Here is a 24062-nt window from a genome sequence, read left to right as displayed (position 1 = left end):
ATGGCATCCTTCAAATACATTTATCCACTCAAAAGATTAGTTGGTACTAAATTTGTTTGGTTTCCTTGGGTGCATATTCGTTGCCAAGCCAAAATCAGTAATGTCACAGAAGCACTACTATGTGGCAACCGTTAAATGCACCATGTGAAACACATCAGCATTATCTTTCTATCTGCTGGAAGATACTGTTTACTGCAAGAAAATAAACAGCGTATTTGCTAGCATTTTGCATCCTTGTCCACAATTTCAGTAGATCAGCTAAGGTTTGAGCAGGTCAGCAGACCAAACTTTGCTCTCACCTACTAGAGGCAGCTTTTTCAGATGAGCAGCATAGACAATATGTTTGTACAGGTTCTCTGGATAAATAATTCCTCTTTCCAAGGTTACTCAAGTTGATATTTTTATGTTTATATAGAATGTTCCACTGAAGAATCTTAGTGCTTATAAATGAATGGTGTTTCATTCCTTTCAGGGATAGGATAGAATATTGCTCAATTTATAAACATATAAATCAAGCAAAAGAGAATCTAGTGATTACTCTAACTGGACACGTTTAATAAATACTGAACTGGAAGAAAAAAGAGTTTTGAAAGTTTAATCTGCAAATAAAACTTACTAAAATTGTTTTAGTTTAATGCAGTGCTATTCTTTTTTTCCATGTTTGACTCACATTGCTTTGACTCAATTTTGTTTTTATTTCTATTTAGGACGTGTAGGAACACCTCATTTTATGGCCCCAGAAGTGGTAAAAAGAGAACCTTATGGGAAGCCTGTAGATGTTTGGGGTTGTGGAGTGATCCTTTTTATCCTGCTAAGCGGTTGTTTACCTTTTTATGGAACCAAGGAAAGATTATTTGAAGGCATTATTAAAGGAAAATACAAGGTAAATGACAATATGCCTGAGTTCTTTTCCGGTAAGATGAACTCTGCTGTTAAAATTTCTGGAAGTTGATTTCTTTATTTAGCTTAACTTAAACTTGAAGCTTATAGAAAGCTGTCTGTTACTCAGAAAGAGAGATCATTATATCTCTCCAATCCATTTTGTTCATATTGTGTTTCATATCAATGGTAGCATTTAGAAGGCAAATTTATTTACTCAGATGAAATAGAGTGCAACCATTAGCCCCTAATTATACACTGAGCTCAGTAGGATTACATAAGATAGAGCGGTAGAGTATAGCAATCTGTGTGTTTCTTATGTTTTATAGATCATTTAATTTTTTTAGCCAAATAAAAGCACTATCATAAAACTGGTCATCATATTACCTTGATTTAAAGTAAAATGCATGTTACTGTAAAAATGTGGTTAGGCATTTTTCTTTTTAGTACTGTATGTAGTAAAGTACAGCTGATTATTCAGAAGAAGCTACTTGGAACTGAAAGCAGCCGCTCTGTGTGCAAGATAAGCATGTTCCATGAGATCCTGGAGGCCACTCTGGAGACAAATTTAAAGCTTCTACTTTGCTATTTTTGCTGCTTTGTCTAAGATCATACTGTTTAGCAATACTTTTGCACCAAAGATCATACACATTCTGTGTATTAGCAGAATAAGAGTAGAAACTATTAAAACTGTCTGATAGTCTGTAGGGTGCCCTATGAAGTACTTATATATGTGTGTGTGTGTGTGTGTGTGTGTGTATTAACAGCAGTTTACTAAAACATAAGTGACAGCTGTGGCACCACACTTGGCCAAGAGTATACTTTTTAACTCTTTGCATTTCATATTCATAAAAACAGTAGGATTTCTTCAAGGCACTAGTTTTTGGATTTCATAGACTGTTAGATGCTCGAGTTTCACTTTATGGAAGACTTCTCTATGGAATCTCTCAAGCCACAAAAACCTTCTGGAAGTTTAGAAGTTAACTTCTATTTCTTAAAAAAAAAAAAAAAAAAAAAAAAAAAGTCATGGCCAGCACATTGTGCCGTCTCAGTTCCTTTTCTGTTCGTGTTTCCACAATAATATGTCTATTCAGTGAAAATATTTAAGGATTTCAAAATAGTCTTGTTATAAACTTGCCATTACCTTCATTTCGTTTCATTATAACTGGAAAAATTTACAAGTGACAACTTAAATGTGCATTTCATAGCCAGATAAGTGTTCCTGAGTGCTCCAATATAAAGGGATAATTTTTGTTTAAGACTGGTTGTAAATAAAATAGTCCTCTTTAAATGAACAGTTCATAGTATTGCAAAAGTCTGGTTATAATTTTGAATTTTCATTTAGTACCTCATAAAATTATCAGTGTATCATCGAAATAAAACTTAAGCTCTTCATAAATTAATTATTAGAAATAGCTTAAGGATAGAACCCTTTACCACAGAAAAAATTTTCTTAGTTTATTATGATTTTATTGGTTATCCATCCTCTTGAATAGCTGGACACAAACCTGCATATATGCAAAACATGCAAATATATTCTAAATCATCCTTCATGTCCTTGCTTCCTAAGGATACAGCTCTGCTCTAAGAAGTGTGAAGTGCACAATTGCTTGTATTATTGATCACGTATCAGTACACTATCCTCTCTGAGTGACTGAAGATGCTGCACTGCTTCTTAACTGTTGTAAAGCTGAAAGAAATTTTCTGGGGAGAGGCATTGTCCATGGTAGCAACGGGGCAGGACTGAAGTGGTTAACAAGAAACATTAACCAACTCCCTTCTTACTCAGAATCAGTGGTGTGAAATTGTGGCATTATACAGATAGACTGTTGTCTTTTCTTATATTGATTTCTGGAGTAGATTTAATTTCCGTATTTATCATATGCATATTTAACAGCTGGACAAAGCCTGACTGTTTTTGATTTTCTTAGTGAAAGGCCAGTTTTATCTGAACAAAATGTAAGACGGAAAGTGTTAGAAAATTATACTGTGATTATATCACAATACTAAGGATAAAATTCAGCTTTTATGTGATATAATGCTCACTGTCTTCAGATCTTTTTATGCAGTTTAATTAGCAATTAATGTGCAATTTTCTAAGTTACTTTATAACTTACAAACTTTTTACATTTATTATGATAAGATACTGACAAGTACCAACCAATGTTAATCTCTGTGATTACCTTTCATAAAGAATAGCAGTCTTGTGCTCTTATTGCTAATTTAATTTCTTTTTCTTGCTTGTAATCAGATGAATCCTAGACAATGGAGCCATATCTCTGAAAGTGCCAAAGATCTGGTACGTCGTATGCTTATGCTAGATCCAGCAGAAAGGATAACAGTATATGAAGCACTGAATCATCCTTGGTTAAAGGTAATAACTCAAACTGTATAAACACTGGTTACCTCTTCAAGGGAGAAAACAGATCTGTCTGTTTGAACTTTTCAAAGTAGACATCACATTACGTAAAATGTGTGATAATATCCTTTAAATCCTTTGAGATTAGAGCCTGAGATTTTGATGATTTCCAAGCTTGAACCCTTCCTTGACTGCAAGAGCAAACTCACTTGTGCATCTTAGGCAGCATCAGAATACAGGGAGCAGGGCTGCATAGAATGAAGTTTGAGGAAGGAATTCGTGTGTCTTTCTGTGGCTCTCAAACTCCAGAGGAGTTATCTCTTATCTCTTCTGTGTTCGGTCATACCTAGACCTCTTTTCTATTATGCAGCATATAACAATGCAGTTTATTGCAATATATTATATTTCTTAACTGTGCTGCTTTCTTACATCAGATCTTCTGAAATGTCCCTTTAGAGTGAAAGTAGTATGTAGTGGTGAGTTGCTCAAAGGCCACTGGAAGTAGTTGCTGGACACTGAAGATAACAACAGAGGCAGGAGAATATATGCTTAGTTTCTCAGCAGCCTCATTAATAGGCTGGGCTAAACACTTTAGAGTTGGAGAATTATGATGGTGTTGCAAATTTAAAAAGTAGCAAGTACTAGTTCAGAGCATTGTGTTTTCTTGGCAGAAACTAGTTAACTAACTTTTTTTTTTCTATACTGTCTTTTATTTCTTTTTCCTGAGACAACACTACAGAAAAGGGTCAAAATGTCATTAACTTAGCTAGGGCACTCATTTGGAAGGGTTGGGATTTTGGTATCTGCTCCTGAACTGTTTATATGTTTTACGTTAAGCAGATATTGACCCCCAAAAAAACAAAAAGAACCTGGGAAGCACAGACTGGTGTGGTCCTCTTCTCCCACCAACTGAATGGTCTTAACTACAAGAGAATGGAGTCATTCTTCCACTTCTCTGCCCTCTTTCTGGCTCTGATTCTTGCATTCCTAGCTACAGAATGGTCTGTCTTTGAAGGAGAGGACAGGAGTGTCCCCGTGTCAGGAATAGCAGTTCTTAAGGCACTCTCCTGAAAACTGTGAATTGCTGTTCAGACCTTCCCACCTGAAGGGAGCTGAGGTTGTCTGTTCATCTGGGCATGCCTACTGAATCAAACGTTTCGGAGGGCGTAGGAACAGGCACCATGTTTGTGAATCCCCAGTGATCATACCCCAGTGACTGAGTCTCTGGTGAACGCAGTTGAACTGTGATTATCTGCTTTTAATCTGACTATTTCTCATATACACTTTGTGAGCTTACCTACAGTTCAATGCCAGAGCAAGGGTTTTTTCAGGGTTACTTTGGCAGGCAACTTTGCCATTTATGTTGTCTCGAGCAACTAAGCTGGTTAGGCTTTTTAAAAAGATAGTTCTTTAATGTAAATATGCAAATTCTGCCTACATACAGATTTACAATGTATAAGATTTCTTGTTGATCTTTCCCTTATTGAAAGGTAAGGAAGTAAGAAGAGAACTTTATTTCCAAGCTCAGCCTTCTAGTAGCTATAAGTGCTCTGTCAATCTTCTCATATCTTTGCCTAATATAATCTCTGCTTTCCCTGTTGACTCAGAATTTTCTTCTAAAGCATTTATAAATAGCAGTTATTTACATCATGAGAGAGAGACATTTTTAGCTCCATACAGTGACTGAATTACTTCTGCCAGTGATTTCACTCAAAATCAGGAGAGCCATGTGGTGAACATTTGCAGTAATCTAATAACTGTATCTAGCTTCTGATATGAATTGGGGCAGGGAAGGAGAGTGCTCAACTACTCTAAGTTCTTTCCCCACTGCCTGCTGTTTGCTAGCAGAATTCTGCTCTGCATCTGCAATGGAGATTTCTTCGTGTAACCTAGCATCTGGTATCACCAGCCATTGAGCTGACACTTGCTGCTTTGTAGGACACATATCCCAGCTCCCAAACTTACCTCAAGTTTCAGGATCCTCCTAAGACAGTACTTGCATGTGTTGCTTTCCTGGGATCTGTGTACCCAAGGAAGTAGAACTACTTTGTGCTCACCAGCTTCAGTGTGAACCACAGAGTAACTTACAATGTAACAGTAAAACAAAAGGCTAGGCTCGTTTTGCGAAGTGGGGAACAAAATTACAAAAAGAAGAAAATAAACCAGCAAGGCTCAGATTTAAAATCTCTCTGGCCCCCAGTTTAGGATTATTACCCTAGCTGTTTATAAGGCATCTAGGCTTAATTGCCTAGATGCTTCTATCATTTAGAAGAAATGAAGTCCCCATAAACTATGCTGTTTATGTATGATGGAGGAATAGGTAAATCAAGCTGTTTAAGAAATCTTTATAATCAGCAGTGTATATGTAATTTTCCATCAATCGATACTAACTTTAGCTACATAAAATACAAGCAACCTGCAACTTTCTCGCATTCTGGAATCAAATTATTTTAATTCCTAACAGTTTTTTAAAGCTTTCCTTAAGTTGCACCAAGCCCCAATTGTTCTTGCAGTAGTACCTAGTGCATTTCTTGTCCAGTTTCTTAATGTTGAGAGAATATTAAGAGCTTGCATTTAATGTTCATTTTGGTTTGGCTTGTTTTTGTGTGTTTTTAAGGAGAGAGATCGCTATGCATACAAGATTCATCTTCCAGAAACAGTAGAGCAATTGAGAAAATTTAATGCAAGACGAAAACTAAAGGTAAAATTAATGTAGTCTTTAAGCAGTGTGATTACATACCTTCAATTTTGTGTGGTATTTTATTAATTTTAAAAGCTCTAAGAAAAATGTAAGATTTAATGTCAGTGATAAAATAACAAAGTTGAAACAGATCTTGACAGTGGTTTATCACAGTGATGTCCTGTTGAAGATGTTTGTCCTTTCTATTTTTAGTTCAAACTAATTTTGAGTGCAAATTCTCGGATATCAACCAAGACTTTGATATGAGGTCTGCATCTTAAATTAATACAGTAATTCTGTGTAATATTAATTATTGGGAAAGGGGGAGAGGATACTACAGTGGCTTTGTTTGACCTTAAGTTTATGTTAAAAAAGAGGGGGGAAAAAAGAATACAACTAGCTACTTTTCTTCAGAAAGAGCAAAGATGTAGTCTTCAGTTTATCTCCTTTATGTTTAACAATACACAGGGGCATTTCTCATTATTGAAAATAATGTTAATATTTTAGCCGAAAATGACATGATCCCCCTTCAAAACAATGTTATTCCTCTCGTGGAAAGGTTAAGTGAGACACTTCTAAATTCACTAAAAAGTTGAGAAAATTTTAACAGAAGCATTGAGAATTAAAATTTGTTACTTTTTTTACAGTTTTTAATAAAACAGAATCAGATGTGTTTTGAGTTACTGTTTTGTAAAACTTTTCTGTAGCTGTAAAAATGTGATGATTAGGATTGGACAACTGCTATAATTCATGATAAATAACACCCCCTCTTAGGTTTGTATGTCCAAATAATGCTTTAATTAAAATGTTAGCTGGAATATTTTAAAATATGACCTGTTTTCCTGCTCTAACCACAGCTTCAGATCTTTCCCTGATTTCTTCCTGCAGAAGCCTCTACTTCCAGTCTCTTGAGAGGTTTTATATATTCAATATAACTTCTGCTATTTGTTTTCTACCACTTTATTCAAAGTACTGTTTTGCAGAATGTCTTCTAAAACTATTTGCTACTGCCACACCTATAAGACATTAAAAACGGAGTGGTTAAAACATAATTAAATTGAACAAGGAAATACATGTCAGAGCAGATAATTTTTCTAGCTTTGCAACTTCCCACACAATATTCATTCTGGCAGTCTGAGATTATTACATTTTCACATAGATATAGATATAAAATATTCTAATGCTGTCAGTATCACGTCCTGATAGTTTCCTGACTTGCAACGTATTGTTTTGCTTTAAAGAGTACATCTTTATACTTGCTAATCTACTCAGTGTGGGTAAGAGGAAAAGAGAAAACAGATGTACTTATTTTGTTAACTTTGTGCTATGGAAATTTATACCTCACGCTGTTATTTTATTTGAAGCAGTTTATATTTCCTAGTGATGAGGCAAGGAATTGCTGCCTTCTCTATAAAGCAAAGAAAATAGTAGGCATATCCAGAATCTGAATTCAGATTTTAATAGTAATCCAAAAAACTGAATCTTTCAGAAGTTTCAGACAGGCCAATTTCATCTCACTTACAATGGTGCAACACAACCTGGACTTGATTAGGGATTGCTAGAATTTCCATCCTGCCTCCTGCCACCCTGACGTTTTCCTGTAGCATCTGGATAGTGTTTTTCTTCATCCCTACCAAAACAGGGCAATACTTTTTTACTTCTGGTGATTTTTTTTTTTAAACATGTAAAGAAATATATTTAAGTCTGGAAAATGTTGAACTGGGTAAAATACAGTTCATGGCTTTTTTTAGACTTCCTAGACTTCTTACCTAGAACCATTGGCCTCTTCATAATTTTGTCTGCTCCTTTTATCTTCCTTCTATCACACGTTCTGCTTGAACAAGAATTCAGAAGTCAACAGAAAATTAAAGGGTTCTGATTAATGCTGATAAAGATGTGAAGTTATAATGCAATTGGACATTAACTCCATAGAGTTGCATTAAATGCTACTTAATGTTTGGAGCTGAAACTGTTTGTAAAACATGTTGAATTTTCCTGTAAGCAGACAGACTTCAAGTTTTTCTGTACGATAAGCTTTATATTTTGTTCTCAACTCCTCTCTAATTTTTAGGTTACTTAAAATTTCTGCAAAAGCTACCTGGTGGTTGGAATGAACTTGGAATAGAAACCTTCAAAATACCTGTTGTTTCTTACAGAAATGTCCTGCCAATCACAGAGTTCAGCAACACATTCTAAAAATATTTTCCCCTCTCTCCCATCCCATATTTAATATTGATAAATTTGGAAGAATTTTATTACTCCAGAAGACTTTATTAAAGAAGGTGTCTATTTGGGCAAAAAAAAATCCCTACTTTTTTTGCTTTTTGGAAGTCTGTTTTTTATCTGAGACTATCCTGAAGTGGGTTTTGTGTAGATGTTCTAGGATTTGTGGAGATTTTAAGGACCTTTGCCAGATTCTTTTCTGTTCTCCTGAACCCAAGTGGTTCTCCTCCTTATGTCTGTTCAGCATGAATAGTATCCAGGACGAGTGTATAAAACTCTGGATCTAAAAAGCTTCAAAAACCAGTGGATGTTATAGTCGAAGTATCATATTACTTGCTGATAAATTCTGTCCATTGCATAGACCTGTAGTTACTGGCAAGGATTGGCATCTGCCTCAGTAAACTAACTTGTAATTATTTTAACTTACAAATTACAAATTTGTAATTCAAACTCAAATTTGAGTTGATTTTTATAAAATAAGATATAATCTGAACAAAATATATTCTACAAAAATTGATTTGATTATTTAGTGCTATTGGTAACTGGTCTGGTAAATTTGGAATGGTACATTTGCCTTTCCATAAGGAAAAAATATTCTTTCTTTTATATCATTTAACATTGACAGCCTGAGTTCTGAGTTACTGCTTCTTTAAAAGGATTTTAAAATTCTTTCTCATAAAGAATTGTTCTCATGAATCCCTGTACAAAAAAGAAAGTTACTGTCCATTAGAGCAGAGTGTGACCAGCTCTTCTGTTAGATGTGTTCACTGATAGCAGTGAAGTAGGGCTGAAGAGTATGAAATTTTTTATCTACCCTTCACCAAGAAGGTCAACAGAGGAGAGAGTATGGGAGGTTGACTGATCCAGAGTGTCTGGAAATGGTTCATTAACCTCCTTTGTGTAATTTAGACTTTGTTGTATTTCTCTTCAGGGGGCAGTACTAGCAGCTGTGTCGAGCCACAAATTCAACTCCTTCTATGGTGATCCCCCTGAAGAGCTGCCAGACTTCTCTGAAGACCCCACCTCCTCAGGTATTTTAACACAAAGTATATGTACTACAGTAAATCTGTCTTAGGTTTATGCTGACTAGAGTACCAAGTATTTATTAATTTCTCACAAATTTATAAAGTTGTATATTAAATTAACCTTTAAATATGAATGTGTAAATGCTCTTAGTCCTAATACTGTTAGTAACTGGAGAGAATCAAGAGAATGTTTCTGCAGAGTTGTAAATTTCTACAGAAATTCTGTCTGGATTTTTATTCAATGTGTGTGCATTTAATTACAAATACTACCGTAACCTCAGATTTCTCTTTACATTACTTGAGTGTGAGAGCATATTGGAATTGTGGCCTGAATGCTTAGGCAGGAGTAAGATTCTCATACCTCAAATAATAGTTATTTATACAATAATTTTAAAAAACAACTTTGTATACCAGAGTTTCTCGACCTCCTGTTTTAGAGAACAGTATGATTAAGAGGTCTTCACTTTAAAGCAGGGTAGACGGTATTTCTGATACCATGAGCCAAACCCCAAAATCTTCAAAAGCTAAGAGACACAATACACATACTTCAGGGACCTCCCAGAATAGTTCAAAGGGGAAGATAATACCTTTACTGCACTGTGGACATGTAGCTGGGTCTTGGGCAACACAGTTAAATTGGTTGTAGCAGTCCTTTTGTCTTCAGCCCATATTCAGGAATTTAAATCATCTGACAATCCCTGTACTAACACAGCCCTGTCATAGTTATGTATCTTAATTTTGGCATACATACCTCATCTGAACTCACAAAATTTGCAGCTCATAAGTCTAGTTTGGTCTATCTGTTCCAATAGCAGAACTTAGGATCAAGTTAAATAAACCTTTAAAAAAAAAATCTCTTTTTTTTTTTCCTTTCCTAAATGATAGCAGTTGCAGAATATTTGAGCTATAAGCATAAAACTTTAAAGCTTACTTTACCAAAAAATGTATAAGTGAGAAAATTACCGAATGTAAATGTTAAGTATCCCTTTCCTACTCTTTCATATGAGTGAGTCATTTTTATAAACTATTTCAATATCATTAATGTAAGAATTTGGGGATGTTTTGAACTTTTTGCAAACTTTTCTGTTGAAATTCTTAAATTTCACTTCTTAGAATTCACTTTTGAGTAAAAAAATGCAAACACTGTTTAGTGCTTAGAGATGCTTACTGCTCATAACTTCCATTGGAGTGAATGGGAATCCCAGATCATTTATTGCGAATGGGTAATTAGAGTTTCATGGCTTACCTTCAGGCAGCCAGCTTTGAATCCTTGATGTAAGTAAGGGAGCCACTGTATTCTTTTTAAAACAAATAAGTTGATTTGACCTTACCCAGGATTACTTGCAGTGCCTTAATTTTTGTTTCCAGCTACTTCCTCCTTTTCAGTAAAATGAATAGGCCACTGACATGATTGGTAGTCACAACTTTGCTAATCTAAAAACTGCAGTTCCTCTTTTCAGTTTCAGTCTCACATCAGCAGGACATGTCTCTTCCTCATTAGGTGATGTAATTGCAGATCTCAGTGTGCACTAAAGGTACAAGTTCTCTATTTTTTTGTCCTCATAGAATACATGAATCCAGTACACTTTCCATACATTCTACACAACTTCTAAATTGGATCCATCATTATCTTGTATTAGCTTCTGCAGTAATTAAACCAATAGCTTGATTTTCTCTCAGGATAGCTTTATATTCTTTAAGATAACATTGTCAATCTCATTGATGGGAGATCACAGTGATCAAGAAACCATATTCAGCAGGTAATTTTCATGCTTCCCTGACTGATTAAGTTAACTGATAAAATGCTTAATATCTGAGGATAAACATACTAAGGCTTCCAAGAAAAGATATTGCAACTTCCACCTTATGAAATAGCTAGATAGAGAAATTTATTTTGTTTCTTCTTCAGAAATGCACCAATTATATTTTCAAATATTTCTGGCTCATAAAGATTAAGCTCTTATGATGATTCTAACCTGAAGAGCTAGCGTATAGGAACTGGACATAAAACTCTCAAATTGCAGTGGAAACTTGGCTGTTTTAAAGTAATTAAAGTTCCTTGCCTCACAGCTCATTGTATTATTTCAGATAATAAACTCTAATTCAGAGCACTTTAATATTTTAAATGTTGCTACCTATTTAATCCTCCCATAAATTTTGTGATTTGAGAAGCTTACTATTGAAATTAAATGCTTTGTCAGGAATGGGCAAATGTGGAAGTCCTACTGAGATAAACATCCAGAAATGTACACACTTACCAGATTATGCAAATCTTATGCTGTCCTCCTCTAGGTCTTTCTAAACACAGAAGGACAAAATTTCCGTTCTGTCATTTTTGCAGATTAACCTGTGTATGTTCTGCATCAGTTAGTGAACCTGGGATTGCTGGACATTTTGAGCCTCTTCCTATGCTACCACAGTAATGATCTGCAGTATGAAGGTGCTATAGGTAGCAAGTCGGACCACTTTCTCACATGCAGAATTACAAAAGATATTCTGTCTTCATGATTAGAGAGCTTTCCAGCAAGGAAAAGCAAATTGCATCACTAAATTTGATGGGAATGAACATAGACAAATTTCATTTATAATCAGCCAGGTTATTTTTCTGCACGCATCTTCCTTTCTCGGTTACAGACTGTTAATAATCCTTGGTTCGTCCAGCTAGTGATTATCATGTGCTTGTTCTGGGTGATCTTTTTTCTTTCATCAGCAGTTGTCCTCTGAAGGACTTTCTTAATCCTGCTAGCTGCCTAGCTGTTATTAATTTATAGTGTTTTGTAGGTAACAGCAGAAGTAAATCTTGATGGATTTTGAGAGAGTATGACAAAAGCCTTAAAGATTTTTGAAAAATGCAGAAAATATTTATTAAATTAAAATACTACTTTACTGCTGCATGCTGTTTTGTGTTCAGTAACTTCTTTTGTAAGGCAATAAACAGCTGAAAGGACAGGTGTCTTGCAACTTTTTTTGATAAAAGTTAAAACGAATTTGACTGTTATTTCACTTCTCTTCAAGACATTGTAAAATGTCAGTTTTCCAAATTAAAGAACATTTTAGATTTTTTTTTTTAATATGGTGAAGCAAATTTAAGTCAGAAGTAATCAATTAACAGCCCTAAAGACTGGATCTGGCACATGAGAAATATTGGCCCTGTAGAGAGTACTTAAAGTGAAGGTAAAGACCACGAAGTGAGTCAGGAGCCCGATGATAAATTCATCAATCAGTTTGCTCTCTGCTGTTGTTCCCTTTCCTTTCCCCACCCTTCAGCCCCCTACCCTGAGCCTGCCTATCACTTGATTGCACATAAGATCAGTGCAGAGGATTTCCTCTCTTTAGGGCATATGATGAGTGTCCATCATATGACGGAAGAGCAAAGATGTATAATTCTGAAGGGTCTTGATAAGTGCCGCAGGGTAAACAATGGGCATCGCCCATTCTGTGGCAGACCAAGAAAAGGCTGTGGAATTGTTTGAACTGTTGGCTTGGGAAGCTGAATTAAGGAATTATCATTCCGTTTATTTTGAAGTCTTAAGTTGGTTCAGGATGTTTAAGTTTTTAGGCCAACAGTTAGAAAAGGCCATAAAATGAAGAGTTTTATTATAACTTTACATTTTCAAAAAACCTTTTTGTAGCTTTGTTCTCAGAACTACTGAGGCACTGTAAGAGTGAAGCCTGTGGATAGTCCATCATCTTTGGAACATTACATACTTGATTTTTAGACTAAGCAAATCTTACCTTGTAGTTCGAAGGACTTTCCTCTATGGCGCATGTTTAAATTGTTTGGTTTATAGTACTCGTATTTTGAAATGTGGCTAACCATTTCAGGGCAGCTTATTAGTGTTTTGCTTCAAATAGGTGTGGATTCTTGTAAGGCATTTTATACTGCTGTGTTTCAGCTTAACCACAGAGAAAGCAGAGCAGCACATTATCTTTGTGACTGACTGACCTAGACTACCAAATAGCACTGTTGCAGTATTTCCTGAATATTTATCTGCTTTCTGAGCTCTGTGGTAAACATGTAACATGATGAATATAGAAGCAGTACCTTTTCACTGCATAGAAAGAACAAATTTAAGTCTACATTACAGTTTCTGGCTTGCTTCTTTGAATTTTGAGGTACAGTTTCATATGGTGTCTTTATAAATGCACTTTGACATGTTTATCTCAGGATTGCTGTATGTAAATTGAAAAGTTCATGCTTTTTCTTTTTCTTTTTTGTCTATTTCCTCATAGCAAATGAGGACAATAACAGTATGAGTTCTTGGTTTTCAAATTTGAAAGTAATTTAAGAAAGCAAGCTAGATCTGGTAGGCTTTCATAGTGGGATCAAACGGCAAACGTACATCCAGGTTGTAAGCTCCACAGTTGCAAACATCTGTGGAACTAACTTAACTGACAAGTAGTTCCATGGAATTTAGATGCCATGAAATATGGACCAGATAAACCCATATCTTTAAAACTATCAATCTCATCAACGTGAGAAAGAATAAGAAATACTATTATGCCAAAATTACACTGATTTTGCAAATATTTGCTAAGGATCTTATGTAACATTTTTTTTAAAGCATCAGCATTTGGAAAAACACAATAAATTACATTCACCCATATTTACTGTTATGAATACATTATCTGGTCTTACAGGTATGACTGACTCTCCCTATTTGCTTACATTTACCTAAGAAAGTTCTGAAAAGGGAACAAAATCACAGAAGCTAACAAAAAGTGTAATGCTGTCCACTCACTGAAACTATTTTCTCTAACTTCCTTTACAGCTTTTAAGTATTGGATTACTAGAAAAATTTTAGCTCAATTTGTAGATATGGGTTTGACTGTTTCCAGGGCTCCATTATTATTTTTATCTTTATGCTCTTTCAGCTCTTTAACATTGTTCTGATATGTTTAACTTTTTTAAAAAACTTTTAAACTTTTAAGTATCAATATATAAAATCACGGTTAATTAAAATCAGTAATAAAGTGATTGTTTTTCTAAATGGTTCCCATAATTTAATCACTGAAACTTCTGTAAAATAATTTGATTTCAATATAATGTTGCTAAATTCTAATTGGTAAATATAAGTGAATTAAACAGTATGATGTTATGCTTTGTTTATGGTATGTTAAAACAGTTTTCCATTCACCTGTTAAGATACTCTTACTTGAAATTATTTTTGTCCATTAGTTTAACGCAGTGCAGCCAGTGTTGGAAAAAATCTGTTTTTACAGATGCTTAACAATGTATATGTAAATGTGCTATTTGCCATTTGCTATAATGCCAAATATTTGTTTTCCTCCCATCCCACTCCACGAGTCCCATTTAAACCATATTTTAAAAAAAGGCAGGAGGAGGGGGTCTCATCAGTTTGTTCATACTATTTTGTGGCTAAACTAGTGTGCAAGGCTGCAGCTTTATAAATTGCTTGTTCTGAAATCTTCGTACTGTTTGTCGTTTGTCCAAATGCTGCCTTCCTACTAGGACTTCTAGCAGCAGAAAGTAGGTATCCCTTTGTTTTCCTTTAAGGCATATCATTCAGCTATGGTGTGTGTCTTTGCATGTTTAGAATTCAGCTTTTTCCCTCACTTTGCTATTTTCAGTTTTAATACTGCCTATTCAAGAAAAATAGCCTGTATGTTTTAGACTAAATCATTCAAAGCATAGTTAATCAAAAGTAATATGATTTCCAGGCAACTCTGAGGATTCTAGTTTAGAGGCAGTATTAAAATTACATGTTTTTTTTTGTTTTCAATAGTACTTGCAAAACAACTGATATATTCATTTAATGAAAATTTAATTTTATAGGATAAAATAATTTGGGTTTCCCTGTTAATTCCTGAATTAATGTTTTTTGTGGACTAATGTTTTTTTTTCTCCTGGATACTAAGCATATGCTGTAGTATTCATCATATATTATTTTCTTGCAATACCCTTGCATGGACTTTCCTGATTGTTCTGTGTATTGATGTGATATGTGATATATGCATATTCATTGTGTATATGCATACAGTTGATTTGAATAACTATACAATATATGTCTCCTTAATGAAAGAGTATTATTGACATGTACAGAGGAGATGGTGCTGTGAGTTAACTGCATGCTTTGTGAGAGACTGAAAGTCCAAGCACTTAAACCTGCAGACTGTACTAGGCAGAAGTAGCTTTATGCAGAAAGGTATGTGAAATTTTAGATTTCTAGAAATTCTAGAATTAGATATAAACTGCAACGATTTCAAAACCAACAAATTCAGCCTCTCAAAATACAAGCTATGAAGAGTGAGGTGTTTCTTCCCCACTGTAAGATTTGTAGACTAATAGTTCTTCATTCATCCTAGGTCAGGGTAGCAGGATATATGCCCATGTCTCCATTTCTGATCACAGACATAGTTTTTTTTGTTCTTTTGGTATTAGAGGTTGTGGGGGATGTTGTTCATTTTCCTCCTATTTCCCCTTCTCAGAATGTCTGTCCAATAACGTAAGAGCAAGAACTCAACAGACCTTGATATAAAAGTTTTGAAATAGTATTATTTTTATGCAAGTTTAGGAAAAAATAAAACCTCATGTAGAGCCTCTGCTATGTATTTTGTTTGGGAATGAGCACAGAGACCTCCTTCAGTAAACTTATTGACTAATATGATGGGCTGCCCTCTTACTGGTTAGGAAGAGGAGTTTCATGTAGTTTTGCAATGAGGGAAGAAATGCCTCAGACGTAATTGTGAAAGGCACTCATTTGTTAAAATGGTTGTTTAGTTTCATGTGAGAATGGTACTTTTTACAGTGTGGGTCTGTTTTGAAAAGCAATACCTTCTCCCAACATACTTCTATACCACCACCACAATCTGTCTTCTGTCACATTTGCGGGCAGTTTTACAGTGAGAGATAGCTGGGAAGAGGAATTTAGCAAATTTTGTGTAAAAGTCCCATCACAAGTATGGAGAGAGGAGAAAGCCAGAAACGCATATAAACATAGTGCCTCTATGTGTGTGAAATAAAATGAAGGCTATCTTTAAAATCAAGCATCAGTTTGTTCTCTCTTTTCTTCCCTGCTTTCTTTCCTTCATTTCCACATATTGTCCTCTCTGCATTCCTGTTTGTGTCTAGGAACACTAAATATCGTTTTCTCTTTTTTCTCTTTTTTTGTCTTCTCTTTCTCCTTATTTTTGTTTCTGACATCTATTTCCATTGGTTTTCGTCTCCCACTTTTGTATGTGTGTCTTTCCCTTCTTGTTTCCTTAGGTGTTCTTTCCTTCTTGTTTAATCTAGTTGTAAATCCCAGCTTCCTTACCATATCCATCCTTCTCTCTAACTGTCTTTTCCCTGCAATTTCATTATAGGTCACCATAAACCTCCATCCTTCTAGTTCTCTCCTTAGACTTCACTTGATTTTTATATGTGCATGCGTATACACACACACACACACACTTTATTCTCTTAATTGCTTCCCAGCAGCATTCATAGAACTGTGTGCATGCAGGACTGTAATTGTAACTATAGAAAATATGTAAATTTGGCTGTTCAGGTTTTGACCTGGAAGCAAGAAGTCAGTAAACACTACATAGCTCAAATTAGGGTAGGGTAGAATCCTTATGTGCCTTTAGTTTTAAGCACACTGTTGTGTATATATGTGAAACATGCATCTCCTGCCTTATTTTAAACTGTTAAAGGCATATATCTACATATGCTTGAGCTGTCATCTGTGCTTACAGAGATAGTTGCTCTGGAGTGTAGTGAGCAGTAAAAAGCAACAAATTACTGTGTGGGTTTAGAGACATCTCAACTCCAGTGATTCATGCAGATGTGGTTTATACTGATGAAGAACATCTGGTCCTCAGTTGGTGTTCTCTTAATCTAAAAAGTTACATCAGCACAAGTACAGGATAGGTCCTGTCTCTGTAAAAGATTCTTTTCTTTTGTTTCATTGAGACAGCATATATTTCATATTTTCTTTGCAGGGCCAACAGGCATTCTTTCTTATACATTATTAACTCCTGTCACCTGCCACTAAGGCAAATCCGGGCTTGTATATAATGTGGGAACTTTACAATTATGTTGTTATTGAGCCTAGAGAGTCATTTTTGACTAAAGCAGGCAGTTTTAAATGGATATACAAGTGTGATTTAAAAACCTCAGCATACAGAGACTCCATTATTTCCACAGCAGTTTGATCTAGTGCTTGATTACCTACCAAGTTAAACATTTATGCCTTATGTTTTTTAGTGTATTCTAATCAGATGTCATCCAAACAAAACCACTGGAGGCACTAATTTATACAGTTATCACTATATAGGTAATTTAAAGATAAAAGTGTTGTTTTGGTCTTTAGTGTAGAAGCAAAGATTCTTTGATTATTTGTAATATATGAAAAAATAAAAAATCCAATGAAACTTTTGAATCTTACATTGCAAAGTTGCTAAAAATGATCTCATGGTCATTTCATCAGATGTGCTCCATCAGAATTGCACAATATTTATATGATCATATTTCTGGAAAGAACTGCACTTTATAATAATGTCCAAAGATTACATGCTTGTTTTTCATGAGATTGTGAGTATCCAGTGTCTTCATTCAGTGATTCTAATGATTTGACCTTTCTAAAATCTAGTAATTTCTAATTATTTTTTCGCTCTCGTTACTGTATGTGCTAGTCTCAGACCTCTTCATAAACACAGTGAAATGTAAATCCTGCTTTCTGAAATGCCCATGCTTTGAAAGCTGGGATTGTTTTTTAATTTCACTTCCAGCGTACGTATATATTCTACGTCTATATTATCAGTTTTGGGGTTTTGTGTGTAGTTCATACAGAAATGCAACTTTAACAGTACAGCTACTAGAACTATTTAGTTTAGGGACTTTTAGGGACTTCAGGTGTGATATTTAATTTTTTTATGTATGTAGCACATATATTTTATATACACACATAAGCACAAACATATTTTTTTGCAGCAGCGTTGTATTATGCACACACGCACACACAAATGCAATTATACTCCTCTATCAGTGCTATAATATGTCAGTACAACATCAGTGCCAGGCTGTGTTCTTTCAATTCTGTTTTCAGTATCAAAGCCATAGAGATGAATAACTCACTTCAATACATAATAATAATCATACTGCTTTGTTTTAAATGGTGTACTGGGACTAGGTAGTTAAAGAGCTGCATTTTCTTTCCTATCACCTTTAAAATATGTACTTGCTTTCTAGCTAGTAGTGTTTGGTGCATATTCTTCACTGCCTATCTAAATCTACTTGGAAGTCAGTGTATGCCATGGATTTCAATGGAATCCATTCTCCTTGAAATCCACGTGGAAGTTGCTGAAACTTAATTCAGTGAAACATTAACACAACCCTACATTCTTTATACTTAAGATATTATATACTAAACTCAAAAGATGAAGAAAAATACTCATTCCTCTGTTGGTTAGTGTTTACTTTTTCCACACACAATGCTCAGAAGTTTTGCTTTTTAAATCAGTGTTAATGATTTACATTTTGAGTCTGTCATGATGTGAATCCCTCTGATGGACTTTATACACTGAAGATAACATAATGTGTATTAGATCAGTTGGGTTTTTTTGAATAGCACCTGATGTGGCTGTAAATGCACCCTATATCCACAGAATTTCAGATACGTTCCTCAAATCCCTTCTCCTGCTTGTGAAAACAAGGGGTAATCTGGAAAATTAGCCTGCCAATTCCACATTCTTTATAGAAACCTTCAAAAGTCTTTTGTCACAGGGCATATAATCACTGCAAACATCTGAATCAAATAGTCTAGTCAGATACTGCTTTATGCCCTGTTCGTCAGGTAGAACCCTTCCTCCCAAAAGGTTTCTGTGTGCTAGATTCAATACATCCTGCTGTTCCTGAGTTCAGCCAACTTTGTTGCAAAGATAAACTCATGCTCTTCAGAGAATCTCACATGCAAAGCAGATTTCAGCATGCCTCTCAGCTTTATAAGAACATGGAAGTCATGAGATCTCAGTGGAAGTTTCATATCTTTGAATATTACTTTAAAGACTTTTTTCTTTTTAAGAGAATAAGTAAACAACTCCTTCCCGGTTCTAGACATCGGCTTCTCTAGGCAAATCACAGAATCACAGAATCGCTGAGGTTGGAAGGGACCTCTGGAGATCATCTAGTCCAACCCCCCTGCTCAAGCAGGGTCACCTAGAGCACATTGCACAGGATTGCATCCAGGCGCATTTTGAATATCTCCAGAGAAGGAGACTCCACAACCTCTCTGGGCAACCTGTTCCAGTGCTCTGTCACCCTCACAGTGAAAAAGTTTTTCCTCATGTTCAGATGGAACTGTCTGTGTTTCAGTTTGTGCCCGTTGCCTCGCGTCCTGTTGCTGGGCACCACTGAAAAGAGTCTGGTCCCATCCTCTCGACACCCTCCCTTCAGATACTTGTACACGTTGATAAGATCTCCTCTCAGCCTTCTCTTCTCTAGGCTAAACAGGCCAAGCTCTCTCAGCCTTTCCTCAGAAGAGAGATGCTCCAGTCCCCTAATCGTCTTTGCAGCCCTTCGCTGGACTTGCTCCAGTAGTGCCACATCCCTCTTGTACTGGGGAGCCCAGAACTGGACGCAGTACTCTAGATGTGGCCTCACCAGGGCTGAGTAGAGGGGGAGGATCACCTCCCTCCACCTGCTGGCAGCACTCTTCCTGATGCACCCCAGGATACCATCGGCCTTCTTGGCCACAAGGGCACATTGCTGCCTCATGCTTAACTTGGTGTCCACCATCACTCCCAGGTCCTTCTCCGCAGAGCTGCTTTCCAGCAGGTCAACCCCCAACCTGTACTGGTGCATGGGGTTATTCCTCCCCAGGTGCAGGACCCTGCGCTTGCCTTTGTTGAACTTCATGAGGTTTCTCTCCGCCCACCTCTCCAGCCTGTCCAAGTCTCTTTGAATGGCAGCACAGCCCTCTGGGGTATCAGCCACTCCTCCCAGTTTTGTGTCATCAGCAAACTTGCTGAGGGTGCACTCTGTCCCTTCATCCAGGTTATTGATGAAGAAGTTGAACAAGACTGGACCCAGTACTGACCCCTGGGGGACACCGCTAGCTACAGGCCTCCAACTAGACTCTGTACCACTGATCACAACCCTCTGAGCTCTGCCATTCAGCCAGTTCTCAATCCACCTCACTGTCCACTCATCTAACCCACACTTCCTGAGCTTGTCTATGAGGATGTTATGGGAGACAGTGTCAAAAGCCTGGCTGAAGTCAAGGTAGACAACATCCACTGCTCTCCCCTCATCTACCCAGCCAGTCATTCCATCAGAGAAGGCTATCAGATTGGTTAGGCATGATTTCCCCTTGGTGAAGCCATGCTGACTACTCCTGATCACCTTCTTGTCCTCCACATGCTTGGAGATGGCCTCCAGGATGAGCTGCTCCATCACCTTTCCAGGGATGCAGGTGAGGCTGACTGGCCTGTAGTTCCCTGGGTCCTCCTTCTTGCCCTTTTTGAAGACTGAGGTGACATTGGCTTTCTTCCAGTCCTCAGGCACCTCTCCTGTCCTCCATGACCTTTCAAAGATGATCGAGAGTGGCTTAGCAATGACATCCGCCAGCTCCCTCAGCACTCGTGGGTGCATCCCATCCGGGCCCATGGATTTGGCTAGATGCCAGAATAACAGCACTCTATATTATCATCCCAAAGCTTGTTCTACTTGCAACTTGTTGAAGCAGTGTCTGTGACACTTGATGACCTCAGGTCATTTTAAGGGCTCCCTGTGGTAACTGCAAGGACTCTAGAGATAGAATTCAGTCATAACAGAACTATTCTTGAACTGCCTTCTCCATAAATTAGATAATAGATTCTGTAGTACATACCAATGATAACTTCTGCTGCACACTAGGTGAAGAAATAATAACAGGTTATTGCCTTATAAAGAAAATAAGTCTAATTTACAGAGAATAAATCTTCTGCCTCAGTAAGCAGAAAGGTACTCACTTCATCCCCCATCTTCTTAGAAACAATTTGGTAATACACTTAAGAAGTAATTCTATTAACTGTATAAGCATTTCAGGTACTAGTAATGACCACAGAGGACTATCATAAGCATTCTGACTACCTTGGAAAACTCCATTGTAAACTCCTTTACGGACACCTTTCTGATACAATGGCAGCTTTATATACAGCTTCCCTCTTATGCCAAAGTTAGAGAAATTAAGATCTTCCTGATCATAATAGTTCCATATAGCAGATGACATTTCAGCAGTTTGATCCCTTGCATATGTCTGTTTCTGTCGTGATGTTTTTATCGATTCTTCAGCGTGCCCAGATATGATATCCCAGAAGCATAAGATACTGATTCCAGACATGCCATGATTGAATCTGATTGCCTAGCCATTGAGTACCTCTGAGAATCATTGTTTTCAGCTGGTTCAAAAAAACTATTTGAGTAGAAAGCCTATTTCTACAAGCAGAAATGATCTTCAGTCAGACCAGCCCACTATTTTCTGGATTCAATTGAAAATTATTCAGTATCATCAATTTTTGAAGCTGCACCCAAAGCAAGCTGAATTGGTATTTGTTCCATCTCATAACCATAATAGCATATTACACTCCAATGCAACCATATTCAGTCAGCTGTAATCAGGTATTAGTGAAATTTTTAAGGCCACACTGAACTGACCTATCTCCTATGTAGGATCCGAAGTGTCCCCCTGAAGCTTTAGAGTCTCTCCTTTAGCAGCTGTTGAACAAATCACTTAAAACAGTCTTTTTATGAGCAGGCAGTGCTTCAAGCCTTTGGGCCATGGTTTCACTACCTATCTTTTCTCTGGATAAGGTATTCTGAGACTGTATGTCTGAGTTTCATCTCAGTCAGTTGATTATCTTCTTTAAACTAGGCTCCATGCTGAAAGGGAGGAAGCTATGTTTGAGCGTTTGTACAGCATGACCCTATTACCTGGGCAGAACCCTCCAATCCTTCAGACTCTTTAGATGCCATGAGTCCATCTCTGGCACAATGAAAGACCAAATGACATCTTTATGTACGTAATGCATTGGTACATGTTATCAATTAGAGGGGAAACCTTTTAAATGAAAGGATACTTTTGTCATCTTCGTCGAGCTGTAGACATGTAACAGTGTCAGAGGTGTATAATGTAGACTAAGCTACAGACTTGTCACATATTGTGCTGATGCTATGGTGGCACGTCTAGGAAAAGAAAATTAAAAGAAATTAAAAAGTCTCATCCTTGAGAAGGGATACGGCTTACTAACTAACACCTGCATAGGAATTCACGCTAGCATGCATCCAAAGGCTGATTTTTTTTCTTTTTAAATGTTGTGAAAACACATAGTTTTCAGCTTTTCAGCGTTGTCAGCACCAAGAGAGCTGTGAATAGTTGCAGCCATACTATCCTTATGTAGTCTTATATGGAAATACAAGGAAGACTAGGCTGTGTGCACAGCCCAGATGACCGTTTGCACACAGATAGCATACATAAAATTACAATAGGATCCACAATTACCACATCTTACAGTAGCACAATTGGGGCAGATTTTGTTACTGTTTCTATAGAGTTGGAGGAGAGTCTTCTAGTTTATCACAGGAATTAACCTTTCTTGCACAATCATATGTATGTATATTTTTATAGTAATCTAATGTGCAGGGTAGGATTCATCTCGCCTAAGTGGTTGGGGCTGCTTGAAAGTGCTCTGGCAGTAAACAGCATTTTCTAACAGATTTTACTATAGGGAGTCTTAAAAAAAAATCTCAGTGAGAAACAAGTCAGGTTAGTGGACATCCTTTTTTTTTCCTGGACTCCTAATATTTATACATTTTTATAATATTCATATTTATACAGCTTGTCTGTAGCTGCTAGAGATCTTGAGAAATCCGAACTTCTAGGTCTTAGAGCTGTATAACAATTCACTGCCTGTATTGTCAGTGCTGAGGCAAAATGGGTACGTTTCCACTGATGAAAAGACAGAAATACAAAATTGCATTTCTAGAGCAGACAAGCTTTAATTAAAAATACTGAGTGCTTTTACAGTCTCTTGATTCCCCCCCTCCCCCCCAGGTTAGGAATTTAGCTTATGTATGATAGACTGCCAACTAAATAATGTGGTGGTCCAGTGTTTCACAAGTAATAGTACTGCACTGCAGAAAACCTTGAATGTACTTCTCATTGGCTCTGGTTTGGGCTCAAGTTTTTGTGGTCAGGAACAACACCAAAGAGTACTATGAGGCTCTAAAATGTCCAGGCCTCTGAATTGGATCTTCTCTCACTTTTTCCTGAAAGTAAACACTCCAAAAACACAGAAGGGGCTTTGAGTCTGGAAGGCTAAGATTTAGAAGATAAACTAAAATAATGAATTTAAACTCTGAATTTTACAAGAACAGAAATAAAAGGGAATTATAACAAATTTCATTTTGCCAACTGTGTTCTAGAAAGTCAGTTACTTTCTTTCAAGCTCACTCAAAGCCCATCAACCTTTTGGTGATGCACCATGTTAAAACAAACTCGGCAAAATCTCTTTTAGGTCCCTAGATAATCATTTTCTTCCATACCTTTGAGGCTTAACTGCACCCATGCCCTTACCAGCAGACTCCCAGTCCCTGTGTTTCCTCAGGTTTTCTGCTATGCCTCCTAGTGTGCAAGAGGAGGGGGCAGGTTCCCTTCAGCAAGAGCCTGCTTAGTCATTGTCACAGGTGGAGCAGGTTCTTCCCTTTTTCAGAGCACCTGACCCTATGTGCAGCAACCAGGAGAAGGCAAACAATTAGTCTTATTCTTTGGTGTCCAGCCACTATCTTTTTAAAGGAACATAACTTAAATAAACAGTAGGATATTTATTAATGTAAGTAATTTACTTACTTCAGTAGTCAGCTATGTTTCACAGCAGAGATCAAACAAGTCATCTTATTGCTCATGAGCCATGAGTC

At 36.7% G+C, this 24062-nt stretch overlaps 1 protein-coding gene across 5 annotated transcripts in view; it reads left to right on the top strand.

Annotated features, from left to right (window-relative positions):
* The window catches only part of CASK (calcium/calmodulin dependent serine protein kinase), a 235665-nt gene that overhangs the window by 142451 nt on the left and 69152 nt on the right, over window positions 1-24062 (top strand). For all 5 annotated transcript variants that reach the window (XM_067297866.1, XM_013941692.2, XM_067297852.1 and 2 more), the window contains exons 7-10: window positions 708-883; window positions 3131-3253; window positions 5856-5939; window positions 9073-9172. In XM_067297866.1, coding sequence (XP_067153967.1) covers window positions 708-883; window positions 3131-3253; window positions 5856-5939; window positions 9073-9172 — 483 coding nt within the window. The remainder of the gene's footprint in view (window positions 1-707; window positions 884-3130; window positions 3254-5855; window positions 5940-9072; window positions 9173-24062) is intronic.

Source organism: Apteryx mantelli, chromosome 1 (assembly GCF_036417845.1).
Source record: "Apteryx mantelli isolate bAptMan1 chromosome 1, bAptMan1.hap1, whole genome shotgun sequence".
Lineage (NCBI taxonomy): Eukaryota > Metazoa > Chordata > Aves > Apterygiformes > Apterygidae > Apteryx > Apteryx mantelli.
This window is presented reverse-complemented; position numbering and strand designations above follow the sequence as displayed.